Source organism: Gouania willdenowi, chromosome 5 (genome assembly GCF_900634775.1).
Source record: "Gouania willdenowi chromosome 5, fGouWil2.1, whole genome shotgun sequence".
Taxonomy (NCBI): domain Eukaryota; kingdom Metazoa; phylum Chordata; class Actinopteri; order Blenniiformes; family Gobiesocidae; genus Gouania; species Gouania willdenowi.
In genome coordinates this window covers 3,019,019-3,037,736 of record NC_041048.1, presented here as the reverse complement: position 1 = coordinate 3,037,736, position 18,718 = coordinate 3,019,019, and the positions used below count along the sequence as shown (strand labels likewise).

Genomic DNA, 18,718 nt, shown 5'->3' with positions numbered 1-18,718 from the left:
AACAAAGGCTCAAAACCTAACAGAAAAACAAACAAAAATACCTGACCTAAAGGTACGCAAAATGACAACAAATATATGAAATTACTGAAAAATAATATATAACATGCACAATGCACAAAATGACCAGGACACCATACTTAAAACAACAAAACAAAATAAAATTACTCAAAAAAAAAAAAAAAACATGGCAACAACAACAAAAATATGAAATGACTGAAGAATAAATAAAACAAAAAAACACAAACAGCATGACTCAAAAAACATGAAAAAAAAACGTACAAAAATACATCAAAAACACACAAAATGGCATAAAGGTACACCAAATGGTAACACATTTAAAATGACTACAAAATAATATATAACACGGCAAAAAAACATCCAAATATATCAAAAACACACAAAAAGACAATGAAAACATATACAAATACGACCACAACAGTTTGTTTTTTTCTTCTATCTTTGTTACTTTTTGCTCTTTGTTGAGCTTTGACCAACACAAACAGTTCCACCTTCTCTCTGCGTGAATTCTTAAATAATCCTCGGGAGGCCAAACGACGAAGAAAGAAACGTATGGGAGAACAGAGTCATTAAAAAGCCAATTACCCACAGGTTTGGTGCTGCAGGGAGGAAAACAGTAGAGTTTATGGAAACATACGTGTGTGTAGTCGATATTTTATGTGTGTTTTAGTCCGCTCTAAAAATACTTTAGTGCCCCATGTAGAGCAGGATTAAAAAGGTAAAAAGTCTTAAAAGGCAATAAGTTCATGAATGTAAAAATAAGGCTTTAATTATCATTAAAATGTCTTCAATCAATGTTTCAAAAGTCTTAAATTTTAACACAATACGTATGATTTTATGATTGTAATTAGTCTCGCATTTAAAAATAAATGGTAATATTCATTTTAAAATATATGTATATATATATATATATATATATATATATATATATATATATATATAAAAACAACATTGCCTGTCCAACAAAAACATTTTTTCAAAAGTTTTTATTTTTCTATTTTTGTAGTCGTCATGTGTTTTTGGAGTGATTTTGATTTATTTAGTGGGTTTTTTGTGTATTTTACTGTCATTTTGTGTACTTTCGTATTTTTGCATTTTTTATTTCCCTAATTATATTTACTGTGAAGTTGGTCTTAAATTTTATTTCAAATGGCAATAAAAAGTCTCAAAAAATCTCAAATTTGATTTGACTGCAGCTGTAGGAACCCTGTAGACGTGTGTTATGCATGTGCGTATGTCTTTAAAAGCAGATCTTTAATTCAGCGTCTCATAAATCTGTTTCAACCTAATTACAGCTTTTTAATGTAATTTAACGGTACCTGGGGGGGTCTCGCTCATCGATCATTCTCATACTCCTGTAGGCGTGGATCGGCTGAATGCAATTAGAGAAAATACACTTGTATTGCTTCATAATGTGCGTGGATTAGCGCATACACACACACACACACACACGAACACGTCTCCTTACACAATGTGGTCTAACAGTGGATTTGGACTTTCTTATCATGTCTGCTTTCAGAATGACTGTATTTAGTTTATTTTAATGTTTAAAATACAACCATTACTATGGGACGTTAAAGTCTGTGTAAAGCAAATTATTGTAAAGACGTTTTCTTCTAAACACATTAAATATGTCATAAATGTTTTCCTTGAAACATGTAAAAAGCCATTCAACACATTAATAATGTAATTGTGGAGCTTCAAATTTCTGTGTTCAAGATTTAATGGGCGGGTCAGAAATCATAGTCGCGCTACATAACGGAGCCATCGTTAGCATTAACCCGACCCTGCAGCTGAAGCACACCAAACTCCCGCAGCCTCCAGGAGGCGCAATTCGACCCCTAGTCAAAAACAAACCACATATTCAGACTCGAGGGAATAAAACGCAGTTCTGACTCCACCCAGGAGAGATGCACACATTCAGACTCGGGCGGAGCAGACCTTTCTGCTGACACATCATTTGGCCCCATACGACCACTTTTGGAAAACCAATGGGAGAAGCAGTATCAACGCTGGAGCCACTTTCACACTGCTCTCTCCCATAGACACAGTACACGGAGACAGCGCCCTTCCCACGTGTGGGCGTGGTTCCAGCCCCTCTAGCTGACACGCCCCCAGAGCAGAGAGAAGTGCTTTTTTCCCTTTCTTTTAAATTTGTCTCAGTGGTCAACGACACGTTTCTGTGGTGTGACAAACTCATAGCACACATTTATTTCTGCTTTACACGACTTTAAGCAAGTTCCTTCACCCTAACACATCGTGTTGTACATGACTTTGGATAAAAGTGTCTGATAATTGAAACCGTAATCTTATAATTAAACATGGTGTCAAAGGCAATGATGCTAAATGATGGATAAGTGATGACACAGACCTCTGTTACACTAGTACACTGGGAAGGCAAAGCTCATTTTTGAATAGATCTTAGCAGTTCAGAACTAAGTCATGGAAATTTGGTAAAACATTTTTTAAAAAGTTCTGGAAACGTTTTGAAAAATCATTGTGGATAAAGTGTGGGAACCCTGAGCTACTCATACTAAGTTTGTAGTGCGTTCACATTCAGAATCAGAAATGCTTTATTTATCCCAGGGTGAAATTATGTCACAGAGGCTCAAAAAATATTACAAATGAAAAGAATAAACACCAAAGAAAGAAAGGAAAAAGAAAGTACATACTGTTATTAAATTATGATTAAATAATACAAGTGCACACATTACAGTAGAAACAATATACAAAAAAATACAGATGTATACAAGAATCAAAAAAGTGTTTGAGTGATGAGTTAGTATGGAAAGATTGAGTACACGAGAAATCCTCAGATGTATACTATATGGGGACATTTTTTGAGTATGCACGGTGGGCACATTAGTCATACTCAGCCGTCCCATGATGCATTGCGAGCAGAATGTAAAATGGTCCTGGGACCGGCTTCAAGCTAAAAATCAAACATTCCCTTTCAAAATAAAAGCATCTCTTTTCGTCTTCCATTAGTTTTTAACTCTTGTAAATTGGGCTCTTGTTTTGAAGTTCACAGGAAGTTTAGTCAGTAGCACCAAGAAAGGTCTCTGAAAATCTCTGAATTGTGTGAATGAAATGTGTTTCTGTGAGTTTTATGGATCAAATGAGCACATGTATTCTACTTCAGAGGGGCCACGGGGTTTGTTTGATCGAGGGCCACGTTATGTCGGCGGCATTTAGAAAAATGACCAATCTGAGCATTAAAGAGTTTTTACCATTCTGTGCATTTCTTTAGTCCTTTTGTGTATTTTTCCTGTAAAATATATGTTTTTAGGAGTCATATTGTGTATTTGTGCTGTCATTTTGTGTTTTTTGGAATAATTTTTGTGCATTTCTGTTGTCGTTTTCCTTGTTCGTTAGTACTGTGGGTTTGCAGAGTCATTTTTCATGTTTTTCTTGTCTTTTTGTGTACTTTTCTTGTTAATTTCTGTCATTTTGTATATTTTTCTGAGTAATTTTGTGTATAACTTTTGTCGTTTTCTGTGTTTTTGGAATATTTTTTGTGTTTTTCTCTTGTCTTTTACTGTATTTTTCTGAATGTGTTCTTGCTTTTGTTTTGTGAATTTTGTACGTTTACTTTGGGGGCCGCCACATGTGACCCCCGGGCCGCCGGTTGCCTATGTCTGTTCCACTTGGTCACTTTCTCACTTAAAATGTTTTCAGAACTTTCAAAGTAAAGGTGGAGAATCAACAGGAGATTTAGCCTCAGTGTGAACGAGGTTTTTGTCCTTGTAGGTTCCAAATGCATCTTGGGAAACTTGGAAGTATACTTCAGTGGTAACGCTCACCATACTAATCATACTAATAGTATATAGTTGACAGTATATACTCATTGAGTTTGTATGGAGTGTGCCATTTCCAGCACAGCCACAGACTTGGTCTACTCGTGCACGTAGACACAATAATTGATGAAAGCCTTGGGGAAAACAAGCCAGAGATGACCTCCCATCCATTGTCTTAATGTCACCAGTCACATGATCAATCTTTGATCTCCTATAGGTCAAACCAACCAACCAGCGGTGGAGAAAGCAAAGGCTTTTGGGATTTAGAGTTCCCCTGGGTTACGCTACTTTCTGCACCAGGATTTACTGTGTGTGTGCGTGTGTGTGTGTGTGTGTGTGTGTGAGACTTACAGCCTTTTGTATTGAATATCCATCAGAGTAGAAACAAGAGATGCTGCCCCTGAAGGCCTGATCAATACTGCCAATCACACTGTCTTTAGCACCTTATTAGGAACGGATTACTGGTCGCCTTCAGGGCCTGGAGGCCTATGTTTATGTATGTGAGATAACTCATTCATCCGTTTCCTGTTAAACAGAAGAAAAAACCCCTAGAAACCAGCGTTCATACTCGTTATTAACTCATCAAAGGTAGATTTACTTTGTCGTTGTCGTCTTTTTTTCTTCAGATGATTTAGACGCCTCTGACGTTTCCCTGATTTCTCTTACATTTTCATGGATCACAAAATGTTTCTCATTAAACAACATGGTTTAACTTTTCCTTGACTGGCAGCTTACTAATTGAAAACACACACACGCACGCACGCGCACACACACACTGTATGAGGCTAAACATATTATATTTATTATTTGATTTATCTACCCACATTAATATTGTTGCAGCTCAGGTGATTCATCTAATTAATTAACTAGTTAATTTCTTCATCAATGACAACTTTAAATAAAAAAGTCTTACAAAATGTCCTAATAATCATCGTCAGAGCCGTTTCTGCCTATATGTGGACTTTGTGATTGCGATGGGCCGTGTTAGCTACACAGTCTTTGTTCTTTGTTCTTTGGTTCTCACTTCTGGGATAAAATAAAGTATTATCTAATCTTCTCTTTATCCCAAACATGCTTGGACATAAATATAGGATATCAGTCAGTCTATGTTTTGGTCATTGAATTTTCTGAAATGGAAAAACAAAAAAACAACAGGTTATTTGAAGTTTGTTTTCATATTAAAATTCAAGGCTTTTTTTTTACCAGGGTCAAGAAGGGATAAACAAACAAATTATATGAATTATCTTTATATTTTCCCTGCTATTTAAATATGTATTTTGAACCGTACTCCAAAATCATTTTTGAAATGGCAAAACAAGGCTCGTCATCTGCAGAAATTGCTGCATATTTATATCACACTGAAGTGGGAGTGGAAGGGATTTTATATATATATATTTTTTTTTTCAAGGTTACCATGATATACAGTTTTGGTCATAATGCACAGCCCTAAATGGAAGCACCCCTATGCGCCATATTTTGGCTTCAAAAACGACTACAGTGCACGTCCACTGTGAATTACTCACAGTATAATTCCAATAAAGAAAGGAGGAGTTGAAAAACAGTGCCTGAAGCTTCCTGATAGACATTTCCAGGCCGTGAGTGGACTTGATCCTATCTCAACTTATCACCATATCACATCTCTGTCTCTGGATTTCAAGAAAGTGAGTGAATATGTGAAAATTCAGAATTTATACCGAGCCCTTTAGAAGCTGAAAGAGCAGCGTCAGATCTTTAGCTCAGAGCTGAGAACGCGCCGTAATCCACAGACACAAAAACACCCGATAGAAGAACGAAAGAGAGATGAACGCGACACAGAAGCTCTGAGCAGAGACCTCCAGGGAGCCATTTGAGTGCCACGTATCACATCCACGCCGTGTTCCAACAGAAAATGTGGAAATGTAACAGATCTGTTAAAGAGCAATTTAGTCTGAGCTTCTTTCTTCTGTGTTTCATCCTTCAACTTTAAAAATGCTACTGGAAGCCAAAAAGGTTCATGAGATGTTTCTTCTTCCTCTTCAAGGTGATTGTTTGAGTAGTGGCCAGTTTGTTCGGTATAAAAATAACAATGTTCATTATCTATTTTCATTACGGACGGTAGTAACTTGGCATGTTTGCAATATCTGGATATTCTAACCAAACTGTCCTTCTGTTCTTCATATTTATCTCACAAACTCCTGTTTCAAAGTGACTTTCCAGTGTTTTTACAAATGTAGCCTAAAACCTTTGAAATGTATATATGTGCAACAAAATACATTATTATGCACCATATTCAATCACATGATTGATGATGTCACACGGCCCCACTGCCTGTAAACATCCCATTGTTTTTTTTTAGATCATTTAGCAGCTTTTTACATAATTGATCAGCTTTTAAGATTATTTAGCAGCTTTTTCAGTCAAAATGACAACTTGTGCTGTTTTTGGTTGCTCTAAATAATCAGGAAAAATTAAACATGTTGATATAAACCTCTTTCGTTTACCGAAAGAGGATACAAACCCAAAAAATAATTTGTGGCCACAGGGGGCGACAGTTCCAACTCTGCAGTCTGGTAGTAGACAATGAAGCAGAGAAGGAGAGCTCTCCTAAGGGGCCTTTACTCTCCCTTAAACAGTGTGCTGACACGCTCTGGTGGCTGAAGTTAGCAAGTAAATCAAGGACTGTTGAAGACAAACAAACCCTGAGAATAGAAGTCTATTTGGGAAAGAGTTCTTCAACAGACCTTGGTTTACTCGCTAACTTCAGCCACCATAGCATGTCAGCGCACACAACACAACACAAAATGCCCTGACAAACCCCACAACACAACACAAAATCAAAGTGCATACAAATACAAACCCCACAACATAATACTAATAATAATAGTGGCTTGGATTTAGACTCAAAACGCATACAGAAACCATTATTCACTCACATGAGTTATACTGGTGGTGGCAAGCTACAATGTAGCCACAGGTGCCTTGGGGCATACTGACATTCATGCACAATTCATACCCATTCGTAGGCAATGTGGGTAAAGTACCTTGCCCAAGGACACGGTGACAATGACTTGGCTAGAGCGGGATTCCAACCCCCACCCTTCAGTTATTGGACCAAACCCACTTTACCACTGAGCCATGGTCTCCCACAACACAACACAACACAACACAACACAACACAACACAACACAACACAACACAACACAACACAAAAACCCATCCAAATTCAAACTACAACACAATAGAAGCCTGACAAAAACCAACAACAGAAATAAAAATCCTCAAAGAAGAGTTATTGTTAAGTTTTAAGGCTTTTCGTCATTCTGTGTTGTGTTGTGTTGTGAGCTTTCAGGGCCACCGTAATTATGGGTTCATCTTTGGAATCTTTTAAAGTATGGCAGGTCTGTCAGACAACACGTGGAACACTAGGAATACACCTCATCAGCTAATCAAAGTGTTTTGGAATTCTAAGTTGATGAAACATTAATCAATAGATTTGATCAGCATGTAAAGTGTGTTTCTGCTGCTGGTTGGAGGCTTTTATTCCTTTGCCTCAGGGCGGCTGTGGTTGTAGGTAGAATGTTACCATCACTGTGACTGCTATGAATACATAGTAGTGTTTATATAAAGACCTTTATAAGTCTATATACTTATGTGTGTATGTGTGTGTGTGTGTGTGTGTGTGTGTGTGTGTGTGTGTGTGTGTGTGTGTGTGTGTGTGTGTGTGTGTGTGTGTGTGTGTGTGTGTGTGTGTGTGTATAGAGATGGGCGATATAGATATGAAAAAAAAAAAATCTAGATAATTTCTGTTATTTATTACTTTAACGATGAATAAAAACAATAAATAAATAAATAAATATGTAAATACAACAATTCCCAACTTAAGGTGTAAAATGGCTCTGTACAAGTTGAGAATATTACACTCCAAATGTCTTTGACAATTAGACTTTTATGGTTTTCCTTTAATAAAATCTGTAGAAACTTTAAACGTGTGTAAGCTGCTACTTTAGGTCAGTGTTATTTGTGTTTTTATTATTTATTTTTTTATTTTTTTAAACATGGCTGGAAACTGTATTTTAAAACTCATGCTATGTATCATAACAGTTCTGTATCAATAATAGTAGTTTAATCCATTCCTCTAAAAGGCAAATGGAAGCTTTTGCCCAAAGGCACTTCAATAGCAGTGTTATAGATTTAAAAATCTGTTGCTCTTTGATTTCTACTGCTTTGGAGATGAAAAGGAAAAAAAAGGAGGAAACATCTGCTCTCATTGCAGTCAGTTTGTTGGGCTGAACTGACCCACTTATATTGATGTACGTTAAACTGTGTGTGTGTGTGTGTTTACACAGTCGACTGATTCTCACGTTAACAGATTAACGCTCACTGACCTCACATCTGGCTAATGGTGTGAAATGTTGGTTTAACTCTCGTCTTCTTGGCTTCATCACTTATTTTTACTTTGACGTGATCGTACGTGTTTGAATAATATTGTGTATTTTCTTATACATGTTTAACTGTTAGAAAACGTTGTAATATACACAGTATATACAGTATAGTGTGGTTTATCGGCTGCTGGTAATCAGTGAGTGCCCCTAGTGGTCAGTGAAGTAACTCTGTGACTAACAAGTTTATTAAAGGTCCATATCATGTTATTTTTCACTGTCATCTCCATTTGTTCTAAGAACCCCAAAAATATAGTCTTTGAAGTTTATTTTCCAGAGTTTTAGCCTCTAAAAAGTCACTTTCTGAACAACTCCACACAAACAGGCTGATTTACATCCTACTTATGCTATTCATGAGTGGGCGTGTCTATAGATGGGACATTGACTTCCTCTTCCCTGCACGGTGAAGTAGGGCCCACCCACTCTGTACCGAGCTCATGCTGCTTTATAAACACAGACAGAGCGTGGAGGCGGGGCGTTCACCGGTACATACATAGACCGTAGAAAATACATACATAGCACTGAGCGAAGGACGCAGAATTACTAACCTTTGTGGGCGTGTCTGTTTACATGTCAATCACGGCAGAGAGCTTCCTGGAGGCGTGGCTTTTCCCGCTCAATGCCGCGTCAAATACGTCATCAAAGTGGGAACGACTCATCAAATTGTAGCACAGAAAAGTTCATTTAGCTTAACATGGGCCCTTTAAAGATAAAACTGTTTCCCAAGTATTCACAACAACAAGTGGGATTGTTTTTTTACACTTTTGTTGGCGTAGCATATCTGTTGGATTGTGATGTTTAATCAGAACTGGAAGTCAGACAATAATATGGTGCAAAAATAGTCACTTTACAAAGGGAGACATTTTCAAACATGGAAACAAGCTCTAATTTTTAGTTTGGCTGATAAAGTTGTCATTTTGCTCTGGCTATGGTATAGTATACCTGTATATAGTACAGTAGATCTCAGTATAATGAGAAACCTTGTTCTAATAGATTTTTGCAATGTTATCAGTCAGATATTTTCAAGCCTAGACCTGTAAACATGCACTGTGACTTTATTTTTCTTATTTATCTTTATCTGCTTTTTAAAAATGTGATTTAAAATATCTATATTTTGTTAAATTGTTGTGAGTTGGAGTTTTTTTCTGTTTGTGGAAGAATTCAAAGGTAATCAGGTCAATTTTCAAAAAAGCAAACAAACAAAAACAGCTGTTTATGCAGAGTTATGGAGAAAATCATAGTAAAGTCTTAAAATATTGCAACTTTTGCTGCAAAATCAGGCGTTTTGTTGCAACATTTACACAAATTTGCAACATAATCCTGCAGAGACTGTTAAATGTAACGATAGACTGCAGGTATCAGGTCCAAAGTGCTCTTTGAGTCCAGGATAATTTGATATTCAGGTTTTAGATCAACTTATATTAACTTATTTATGATAAAATGCTTTAGTTTTTGTGAGATAAATACAAAACTGGAATTCAGTGTGGAGAATTTGATATGTATTACTGTAGTGGCGTTTTATTATGGAATCAGAATTGTGTCAAAAAGAAAGAAACAAAAATGTGTGAATTGCAACAACAAATAAGACGTTGCAAAAAAAAAAAAAAAAAAAAAAGAATACAATGTATTACTTATAATGTGAATATATGATGGAATTATGTAAATATTTCTCAACTGAATTCATGTAAACTTTTAGTGTGAATGAGAGGCCATTTGGAAGTTGTAGATGCAACAAAACTGGCTTATGAATGTTGACGTGTCAAAATCCGTCCACCAGGATCTTCCTAATCATCATGACATCACGAAGGATCTTGATGATGTGTAACTAGCACAAAACTCCTCAAATTGAAATAATATTTCACCATAAACTCTCCATGGGAGCACAAATATTAATAATTAGCCTGACATGACCACAACATGATATGTGAACGCTGTGAAATCTCTAAAATGGCGACGCCAACATACGAAGGGATCGTATGTGTGTTTGAGGCTAAATGGGTATATACGTATATATTTATATATATATTTATTTAACTCCCAAAAACCTTTCTGACACAAGCTAGTAATAAAGCACAGATCATCTAAAGCAGTGGTTCTCAAACTTAAAGACCATATTGAAGTTGTGAATGACACATATTTTAAATCATCTTCTTTTGTAAAAACTGAAAGTGGAATGGAAGTTATTAGTGAATTGATTCCTAACTTTTTGAGACCCCGTATCAATAACAAAAATTTCAAGCCAAAATCACTGATTTAATGCCTCCTGAACTAGCTGGGCTAACGCTATTAGCATAGCTCCTAATCAAAATAGAAAGATGTCGACACAGGAGGATGGTTCACGTGCCTTTAACTCTTTTACTCGTGTTGCAAAAACGGCAAAAGTCGCACAACGACATAATGGCCGCAGCATTACTATACCAAAAGAACGTTTTCACCAGCAGAGCCATGTTGTTGTTGCAGCAGCGTCTTTGCGGCGCATGGCGATGACGACATCATCATTTGTTACAGTGTGATTGGCTAAAATAAATCATGGTGGACAGGAAATTTGCCCAATCAGCTTCAAGCATTTTGTTCATGTCCCTCCCTGGTTCTGAAAGGGTTCACCAGACATAGATCTAGATCAATGTGGAGAACTGGAGTTAGAGGGAGGGGCTACACATCACATCTCCCACCTGGCACGGGACCAGGACTGACACTTGTGTTTTCAGTTCATGTTTCAATCAAGATCATAAAACCCCGTATTTTTAATACTTTTCCACTCTCTCTCTCTTTCTCAAGTACCCCCTGTAGTGCCATCACGTACCCCCATTTGAGAAACGTAGATTTAAAGTGTTTGAACCCATCCAGTGACTGTCCCAGTCAGTGTAAACAGAGTACTGGTACTTCTCCTTCTCTAACTTTCTCTGACTCTGTTAAAGCTACAGTCACACCTGCTTGATTCGCTAGCTTTTCACTTTCCTGCCAAAGCGTCTCCCAGTCACTGAGTCTAATGCAGCAGGTCAGATAAAGTGGGCCCATAAAACTTCCTCCTCCTCCGTCCGTCTGCCATAAAGTAAAAAATAAAATCACACTTTCAGCCAGAAGCCGACAAAGAAACGGTTTTATATTAGTTAGCCTCGACCCGCAGGCTGGAGATCATTAAAAAAGCAGATAAATGATAAAAATGTCGTTTTGCTTTTTCACTGCATTAAGCGCTAAATGTATCGCCAACACTATCAATATAGTAACACATCGTTTCTTTGTAATTAGCAGCTTTTTCCACACATTTATTACACATTTTTATCAGCTTTTATACACTGTCACATTAAAGGTTCTGAGCTGCCAAGCACTGATTGTCTTTGTCATTTTTATGAGTCATTTTGTAGATTCTCTCAATTTGTATGTTTATGTTGTTGTTTTGAATGCTTTTTAATGTAATTTTATGTTTTTGGACTAATTTAGTGCATACTTTGACTTGTTCCTGCTCTTTTATTGTGACTATTCCAGGTTCGTTCATGGTGGTGAACGCGTCGGGTCAAGCGTCGGGTCAGAAAGCTCACCTCTACATGCCCACCCTGAAGGAAAACGACACCCACTGCATCGACTTTCTTTACTCGCTATCCAGCCGGGACGGAGCCAGCCCTGGCACGCTCAATGTCTACATCAAGGTGTGTGTGTGTGCGTGTGCGTGAGCGTGTGTGTGAGCGTGTGTGTGAGCGTGTGTGTGAGTGTGTGTGTGTGTGTGTGTGTATCTCACAAATTTAAAGAGCGTTAGTGAATAACAGAACTTGAATGATAGAAACCAAACAGAATGTAAAGTCGGACGATGCACTGAGTTCACGATTCAATACACGATAACGGGACAACGAAAATGATACATTAGGGATGTCGACATTAGCGTTTTTTGCCGATATTAGATATGCTGATATTGTCTGACACTAAACTTCTGGTATTAATCGATTTCTTTATTTATATATACAAAGACTGCCCCTCCCCCCAGCCTAATCATTTTAAGTCTCATGGAAATAACAGGCTAAGCGTACTTTAAATGGAAAAAGTGTCAATAATTCCTAATGTTGTGTATGGAGTGCCAAATGTAAAAACTCAAACAGCATGTTCTATATCGTTGAAAAAGAAATCTAAATCTAAATGTAAAATCCTAATGTAAATGTAAAATCCTAATGTAAATGTTAAATCTAATTGTAAATGTTAAATCTAAATGTAAATAATAAATATAAATATACATGTTAAATCTAAATGTCAATGTTGAATGTAAATGTAAATGTTAAATATAAATGTAAATGTTAAATATAAATGTAAATGATAAATCTTAATGTAAATGTTAAATCTAAATGTAAATAATAAATAGAAATGTTCAATCTTAATGTAAATGTTAAATCTAAATGTAAATGTTGAATTTTAATGTAAATGTTAAATCTTTAATTTAAATGTTAAATCTAAATCTTATATTTAAATCTAAATTTTAAATCTAAATGTAATCAATATATATATATATAAATGTATTTATTTTTGTAAAAACTCAAACAGCATGTTCTATATCATTGAAAAATAAATCTAAATGTGAATGTCAAGAATAAATCTTAATGTTAAATCAGTCGCCAAGTGTAAATCTAAATGTTTAGAAAATATGCAAAGTGTGTGTGTGTGTGCGTGCATGCGTGGGTGTGGGGAGGGGGGTAATCGACATGCGCTGACTTGCCCACTTTGTATATTTTCAAAACATTTAGTTTTAAACTTGTTGACATTTGAGATTTAGATTTAACATTTAGATTTAGATTTAACATTTAGATTTAGATTTAACATGAAGATTAATATGAAAATTGAGATTTAACATGAATATTTAGATTTAGCATGAATATTTAGATTTAACATTTACATTTAGATTTATTTTCCATTTTCACACATTTCTAACAATGATATAGAAGATTCTGTTTTGCATGAATTTGTTTTGAGCTAAATGTTAAAGAAAGTGAGTTAAATGAACAACAACATAATTAGTCCCGATGTGTAAATGATTGAACTATTGCAGGTGAATGGAGGAGCTCAGGGTAACCCTGTGTGGAACGCCTCTGATACTGTCACTGAGGGCTGGGTGAAGTCAGAACTCGCCATTTCCACATTTTGGCCAAACTCCTACCAGGTAACAGCTTATTTATTCTACACCATTAAACATCTATACATTTAAATCATGTGTTTTAGACAAATCAAACAATAGCCTTAAATCTACCTCACCACATATGATGTAGATACTGTCTCATGACTTTCATGTACATTATAAACATGTTTCTTTTTTAAACCATAAAAAGTTGCTGGATTTTATTTTTATTTTTTTTACATTTAAAAACATGTCATTTGAGTGTTAAATTTAATTGAAAAAGGGGCTGGATTTCACTCAACAATTAAGTGTGTCATTTTGTTTATTTTTGTCATATTGTGTATTTTGTTGCCATATTGTTTACACTTTTCTATTATTTTGTATGATTTATGTTGTTTTATGTCTTTTTGTTATAATTTTGTGTTTTTTGAGTCATTTTGTATATTTTTGTTGCCATATTATATATTTTTTAAATTATTTTGTATGATTTTTGTTGTTTTATATGTTTTTTACGTTTTTGTCTTTTTGTTGTAATTTGTATGTGTCTTTTTGTATATTCTCGTATGTTTATGTTTATGTTGTTGTTGTTTTGTATGCATTTTAATGTCATTTTGTGTTTTTTGAATAATTTAGTCTGCATGTTTTTTTCCTATATGTTGTTGTCTTATGTGTTTTTGTTGTTATTTTGTATATTTATAGGCACATTGTGAGTTCTTTTTTTAATTAGTTTATTTCCTCCATTATCTAATGTTATGTTGTGTTTTCTTCTTTAGTTTGATGTGATATGACATGCCCTCCTCTACTACCTGTCTATAGTGAATAAAAATAACGCTCCGGTCACAGATGTGTTGGTGATAATGAGTGAAAATATAAAAGAGATATAGCTTCGCTGTTGTCTCAGTGAAATGAGTGTGTGAACATGTGTGTTGGATCTTTTTAAGGTGGTTTTATTTTTATTATTTGTGTGTGACCTCACGGAACTGCTGCAGCATTCCAAACACCCGTGTGTCCCTGTGCTCATTTCCACCTCTAATGAGGATTCACCTCCTGTGTAGAAATGACACTTTGTTTGAGAGAAAAACAACAAAGAAACAACACATTGTCTTATTAACATTCTAACTGCTGAAGGGCACTAAAGGCCACAGGGAACAATTCAAGCATCACACGCACACTTTAGAATTAGTCCTAGCAATGGAGATAAACTCCAAACTGTATTTTCTAACACATAGTAAGTATGGAAAGCCAGAAATAAGATTGAATGAATGGCCAAAGATCACACTTTTTAGGTGTAAGAACACCTCCAGGTTTTTGCTGATCTGCCACTCGCGTGAATTTTAAATCAATTTGTCTCTAAGACAGAAATCTTGCGTGATCGAACGAGATCTAGCAATTAAATTCAACTAGTGCAGTGTCCGTAGGAAGTACAGTATGTATTACTCTAGAAAAGTGGGAGGTTCAGTAGCTTCTTCATGGATGGTTAAATGAGGTTGTGTTTGAAGGTCAGGGACATTTAGGTTTGTTGTGAAATATGTAGAGTGATAACTATTGTGTTTTCATATATTTTAGCAAGGACACTGTAGGGAGTTGAACCTCATCTATTCTGATTCCAGTTTTTTGTCCTCGTGGATCCAGATCTCCTCAGACTGGTACAGATTCAGTCCGGACTCGTTTAGTGTCATTAATCCACAACAGTCAGTTTAGACGCACATGGAATTGGTAAAGCATTTATGAAATAATTTATTAACGGTATCATTGCAGTCCAAACAAATCCGATGTCACACACCCTTGAACCAAGCGGCAGCCATGTTGAAAGTCTCATTGCAGTCTGATCCTGATCCACAGAGGTATTTAATGAACACACAGACAGAGATTCCTTGAATAATCACAACAATCTTCATCTCATAACAATGTGATCTAATGCTGTGTTCCAAGCAAATTGGAATTCTAAACATCCCTACTTCCTACTTGAAAAAGTGACTTGGAACGCCACCTGAAGTCGGAGCTCCCCGTCAGTAAATATATTTTCTAGTGGTCAGCCCTGTGGGAGATATTTCCATGTGCTTCTTCTGAATTCGGAGATCGGAAATGTTCACCTGGGAAAAGCAGAGTTCCGAGTGGTCTTGAACCCAACGTTTAATATTTACGATTGTCGGCCCGTCCTGTTTTGAGGACAATTATTCGGACTAGATCACATGATTGCATCACATGTAGATACACTCACAGGAGAAGAGTGACGTTCCTTTGTTACATTCTGTTGCTCTGTCTTAACGAGGGGAAATCAGGTCAAAAACAGCTCAAAATCCCCCAGAAACTTAGTTTGTGTTCTTAAAAAAAATAAAAACATTCACATTAGACCAAACCAAACACATTTCCTGGAGCTGTTAAACCACTTTAAGATTCACCGTCTGGACCTCATCCCTAAAGTCAAGTTTGGTCGAGTTAACATGTATCTAAGTAAACACATTGAAGTGTCTTTGACCTGAACTCAGTGGACTCTGATCACGTAGAGGAGGTGTAGTGTAGTAGTGTTGGTATTTCAAAGAAGAAGAAGAAGAAGAAGAAGAAGAGTGCAGATACTTCCCATCAGTCTTTAGTATTCACACTGAGTCACAGCTCGTACTGTGGAGAAGGCTGACAAGTAAGGTTTGTTTGTGTGTGTGTGGTGGGGGGGGGGGGGGGCATCAGGGCAAAAACAAAATCAACTGAAAATGAAACAAAAAAGTGACAAGCTGTGAAGAACATTGGAGCCGATGAAGATGTGAGGAAGAGGAGAAGATGAGGAAGAGGAGAATGTGCAGCATATGTCTACAGCATAAGGATAGAAACGATGTTGAGTTCTACTAGAAATCCCCCCGAGGGATTCATCTGATACATAGACATGATGCTGTCCAATCCGTGTATCATTCCTTTTTCATTATGTAACAAAAACATGAAAAAACGAAAAAAAAAAAAAACAAAGTACGAAGTGTACTCTCATCCGACGCTAACGGCTATGCTAACGGCAGTTCAGCGTGACAACTGTGCATCAGAAACGTGTCCTTTTCGCTTTAGATGGTGTTGGACACAGAACCTCCTCACGGACATTTAGAGGATTTAGAGACTCTTTAGTGTTGCAGAGCTAACGATATCACGGAATGTGTAACGCTTCACTTCCGGGTCACGTACTTTGCAAAACGGTAATGGAGAAAACGAATAAAGATGTTCGTTTTCTGTTTTTCGTTTTCTGTATCGAATTAAAAGAGCTTGAATTTGAAAAACAAGGCGTTTTCCATTTTTTCATTTTGGTTCTGGAAACAAATATCAAATAATGAGTGTTTTTTTAATTTTTCATGTTTTTGTTACATAATGAAAAACGAATGATACACGGATTCTGTCCTTTCTTTCTTTCTTTCTTTCTTTCTTTCTTTCTTTCTTTCTTTCTGTCTGTCTGTCTGTCTGTCTGTCTGTCTGTCTGTCTGTCTGTCTGTCTGTCTGTCTGTCTGTCTGTCTGTCTGTCTGTCTGTCTGTCTGTCTGTCTGTCTCTCTTTCTGTCTTTCTTTCTTTCTTTCTTTCTTTCTTTCTTTCTTTCTTTCTTTCTTTCTTTCTATTTGTTTTTCTGTCTTATCTTTCTTTCTGTCTGTCTGTCTGTCTGTCTGTCTGTCTGTCTGTTGTCTGTCTGTCTGTCTGTCTGTCTGTCTGTCTGTCTGTCTGTCTGTCTGTCTGTCTGTCTGTCTGTCTTTCTTTCTTTCTTTCTTTCTTTCTTTCTTTCTTTCTTTCTTTCTTTCTTTCTTTCTTTCTTTCTTTCTTTCTTTCTTTCTTTCTTTCTTTCTTTCTTTCTTTCTTTCTTTCTTTCTTTCTTTCTTTCTTTCTTTCTTTCTTTCTTTCTTTCTTTCTTGATGCAATAGGCACAGACTGCTGGGGGGGGTCTGACATGCTCGGTTGGAGAGAGGTTGGAGAGGGCGTTAAGAGAGAGGTCATTTAGGTTAGAGAGGGACCGGAGAGGGTCCCATTCCTCTCTCAAACACTCCCTCTATGTCTGCTTCTTCCCTTGTGTGTTTGCTCCTGTTCTCCTTCTGGCTTTTGTCTTGCAGGTCCGTGGGATCCTCAGTGTGGAGTTACAGAGTCTCAACAACTCTGTCTCCACCCTTTTCTCTGCACACACCCAACACAGCATAACGTGGATGGCTGTTCATCATAGGAATGGGATCCACACAAGGTTCCTGCTGCTTAACAGAAGGTTTTCCTTGCCGCCATGATGAATTCATGTTGGGTGTGGGATACATATGTATGTGTATATACGTATATATGCATATGTGTGTATCCATAAAATGAAGAGTCCGTCCTTAAGACTGCTCTACTGTAAAGTGCCTTGAGATACCATTGGTTATGATTTGGCGCTATACAAATAAAAGATTGATTGATGATTGATTGATTGACAACATTATGTCAGTAGTTCTGGTTGCCAGAATTTTATCATAAAAAGTACAGTGAGAAATTTAAAAATAGTTGTGTTGCTGTGTTAGTTGTGAACTATTCTTCCTTTTGTTTTCTTACTGTACAAATAAATGTTTTATTCTATTAAAATAAAGATTGTCTGAATTTCTTTGAAATACATAATTCACTGTTTATATCATAAATACAACAGAGAAATGACTGAAGTAACTAAACGTTAGATTTTTGTGTAAACGGTGGCATTTCCTGTCTGATCGTCCATGACACTGTGTTTTATTTTCTTTGTTAAAATGTAAAGTGTTTAATTTGTGTTTTTCTCTCAGGTTATATTTGAAGCTGTGTCCGTCCAAGGCCATCCTGGATTCATCGGTGTCGACGACATCAGAGTTCTGGCTCACCCCTGCCGTACGTAGAACAGAAAATTACACTTTTAGTTTTTGGAGAACAATTTTAACAGTTTGGATTTTTTTACTTTCAAAGTGTTGACAAACAATAAAGTCCCTGCATGTAATTAATCTGTCGCTTTGGTTATTCAGATTCCTCACGTTTTTGTTTTTCCATCACTATTTCCCTTTTGGTTTTAAATCTGTAAAACTAAATATTTGTTTCTTTGATTTGAACTGGAATAAACATTGTGGAGTGTCGTTCATTTTATTTTTTTTATTTGTTTTAATTGGAATCTATCCGGAACTAAACTTCATGTTACTTCATGGTTATGATTCTTGTATTTTTTTTAATATTTGAAATAATAATGATATTGTGTGAAAAAGACAAACAAAATCCTACCACGGGCCAAAGTGAAGGCTCTGGTGGGCCGGATTTGGCCTGCGGGCCACAAGTTTGACACCCCTGGTTTAAAACTATTTAAACCAGTAATTTTTGAATAATATTTGGAGTTCATGTATGAGCTAAAGGTAAAATATTCCAATAAATGTTTAATGTTCCCCTTTAACTCAACC

At 36.3% G+C, this 18,718-nt stretch overlaps 1 protein-coding gene across 1 annotated transcript in view; it reads left to right on the top strand.

Annotated features, from left to right (window-relative positions):
* Positions 1–18,718, top strand: part of LOC114462900 (receptor-type tyrosine-protein phosphatase T-like) — a 95,977-nt gene that overhangs the window by 75,815 nt on the left and 1,444 nt on the right. The window contains exons 3-5 of the mRNA XM_028445989.1: positions 11,720–11,880; positions 13,263–13,373; positions 18,083–18,164. Coding sequence (XP_028301790.1) covers positions 11,720–11,880; positions 13,263–13,373; positions 18,083–18,164 — 354 coding nt within the window. The remainder of the gene's footprint in view (positions 1–11,719; positions 11,881–13,262; positions 13,374–18,082; positions 18,165–18,718) is intronic.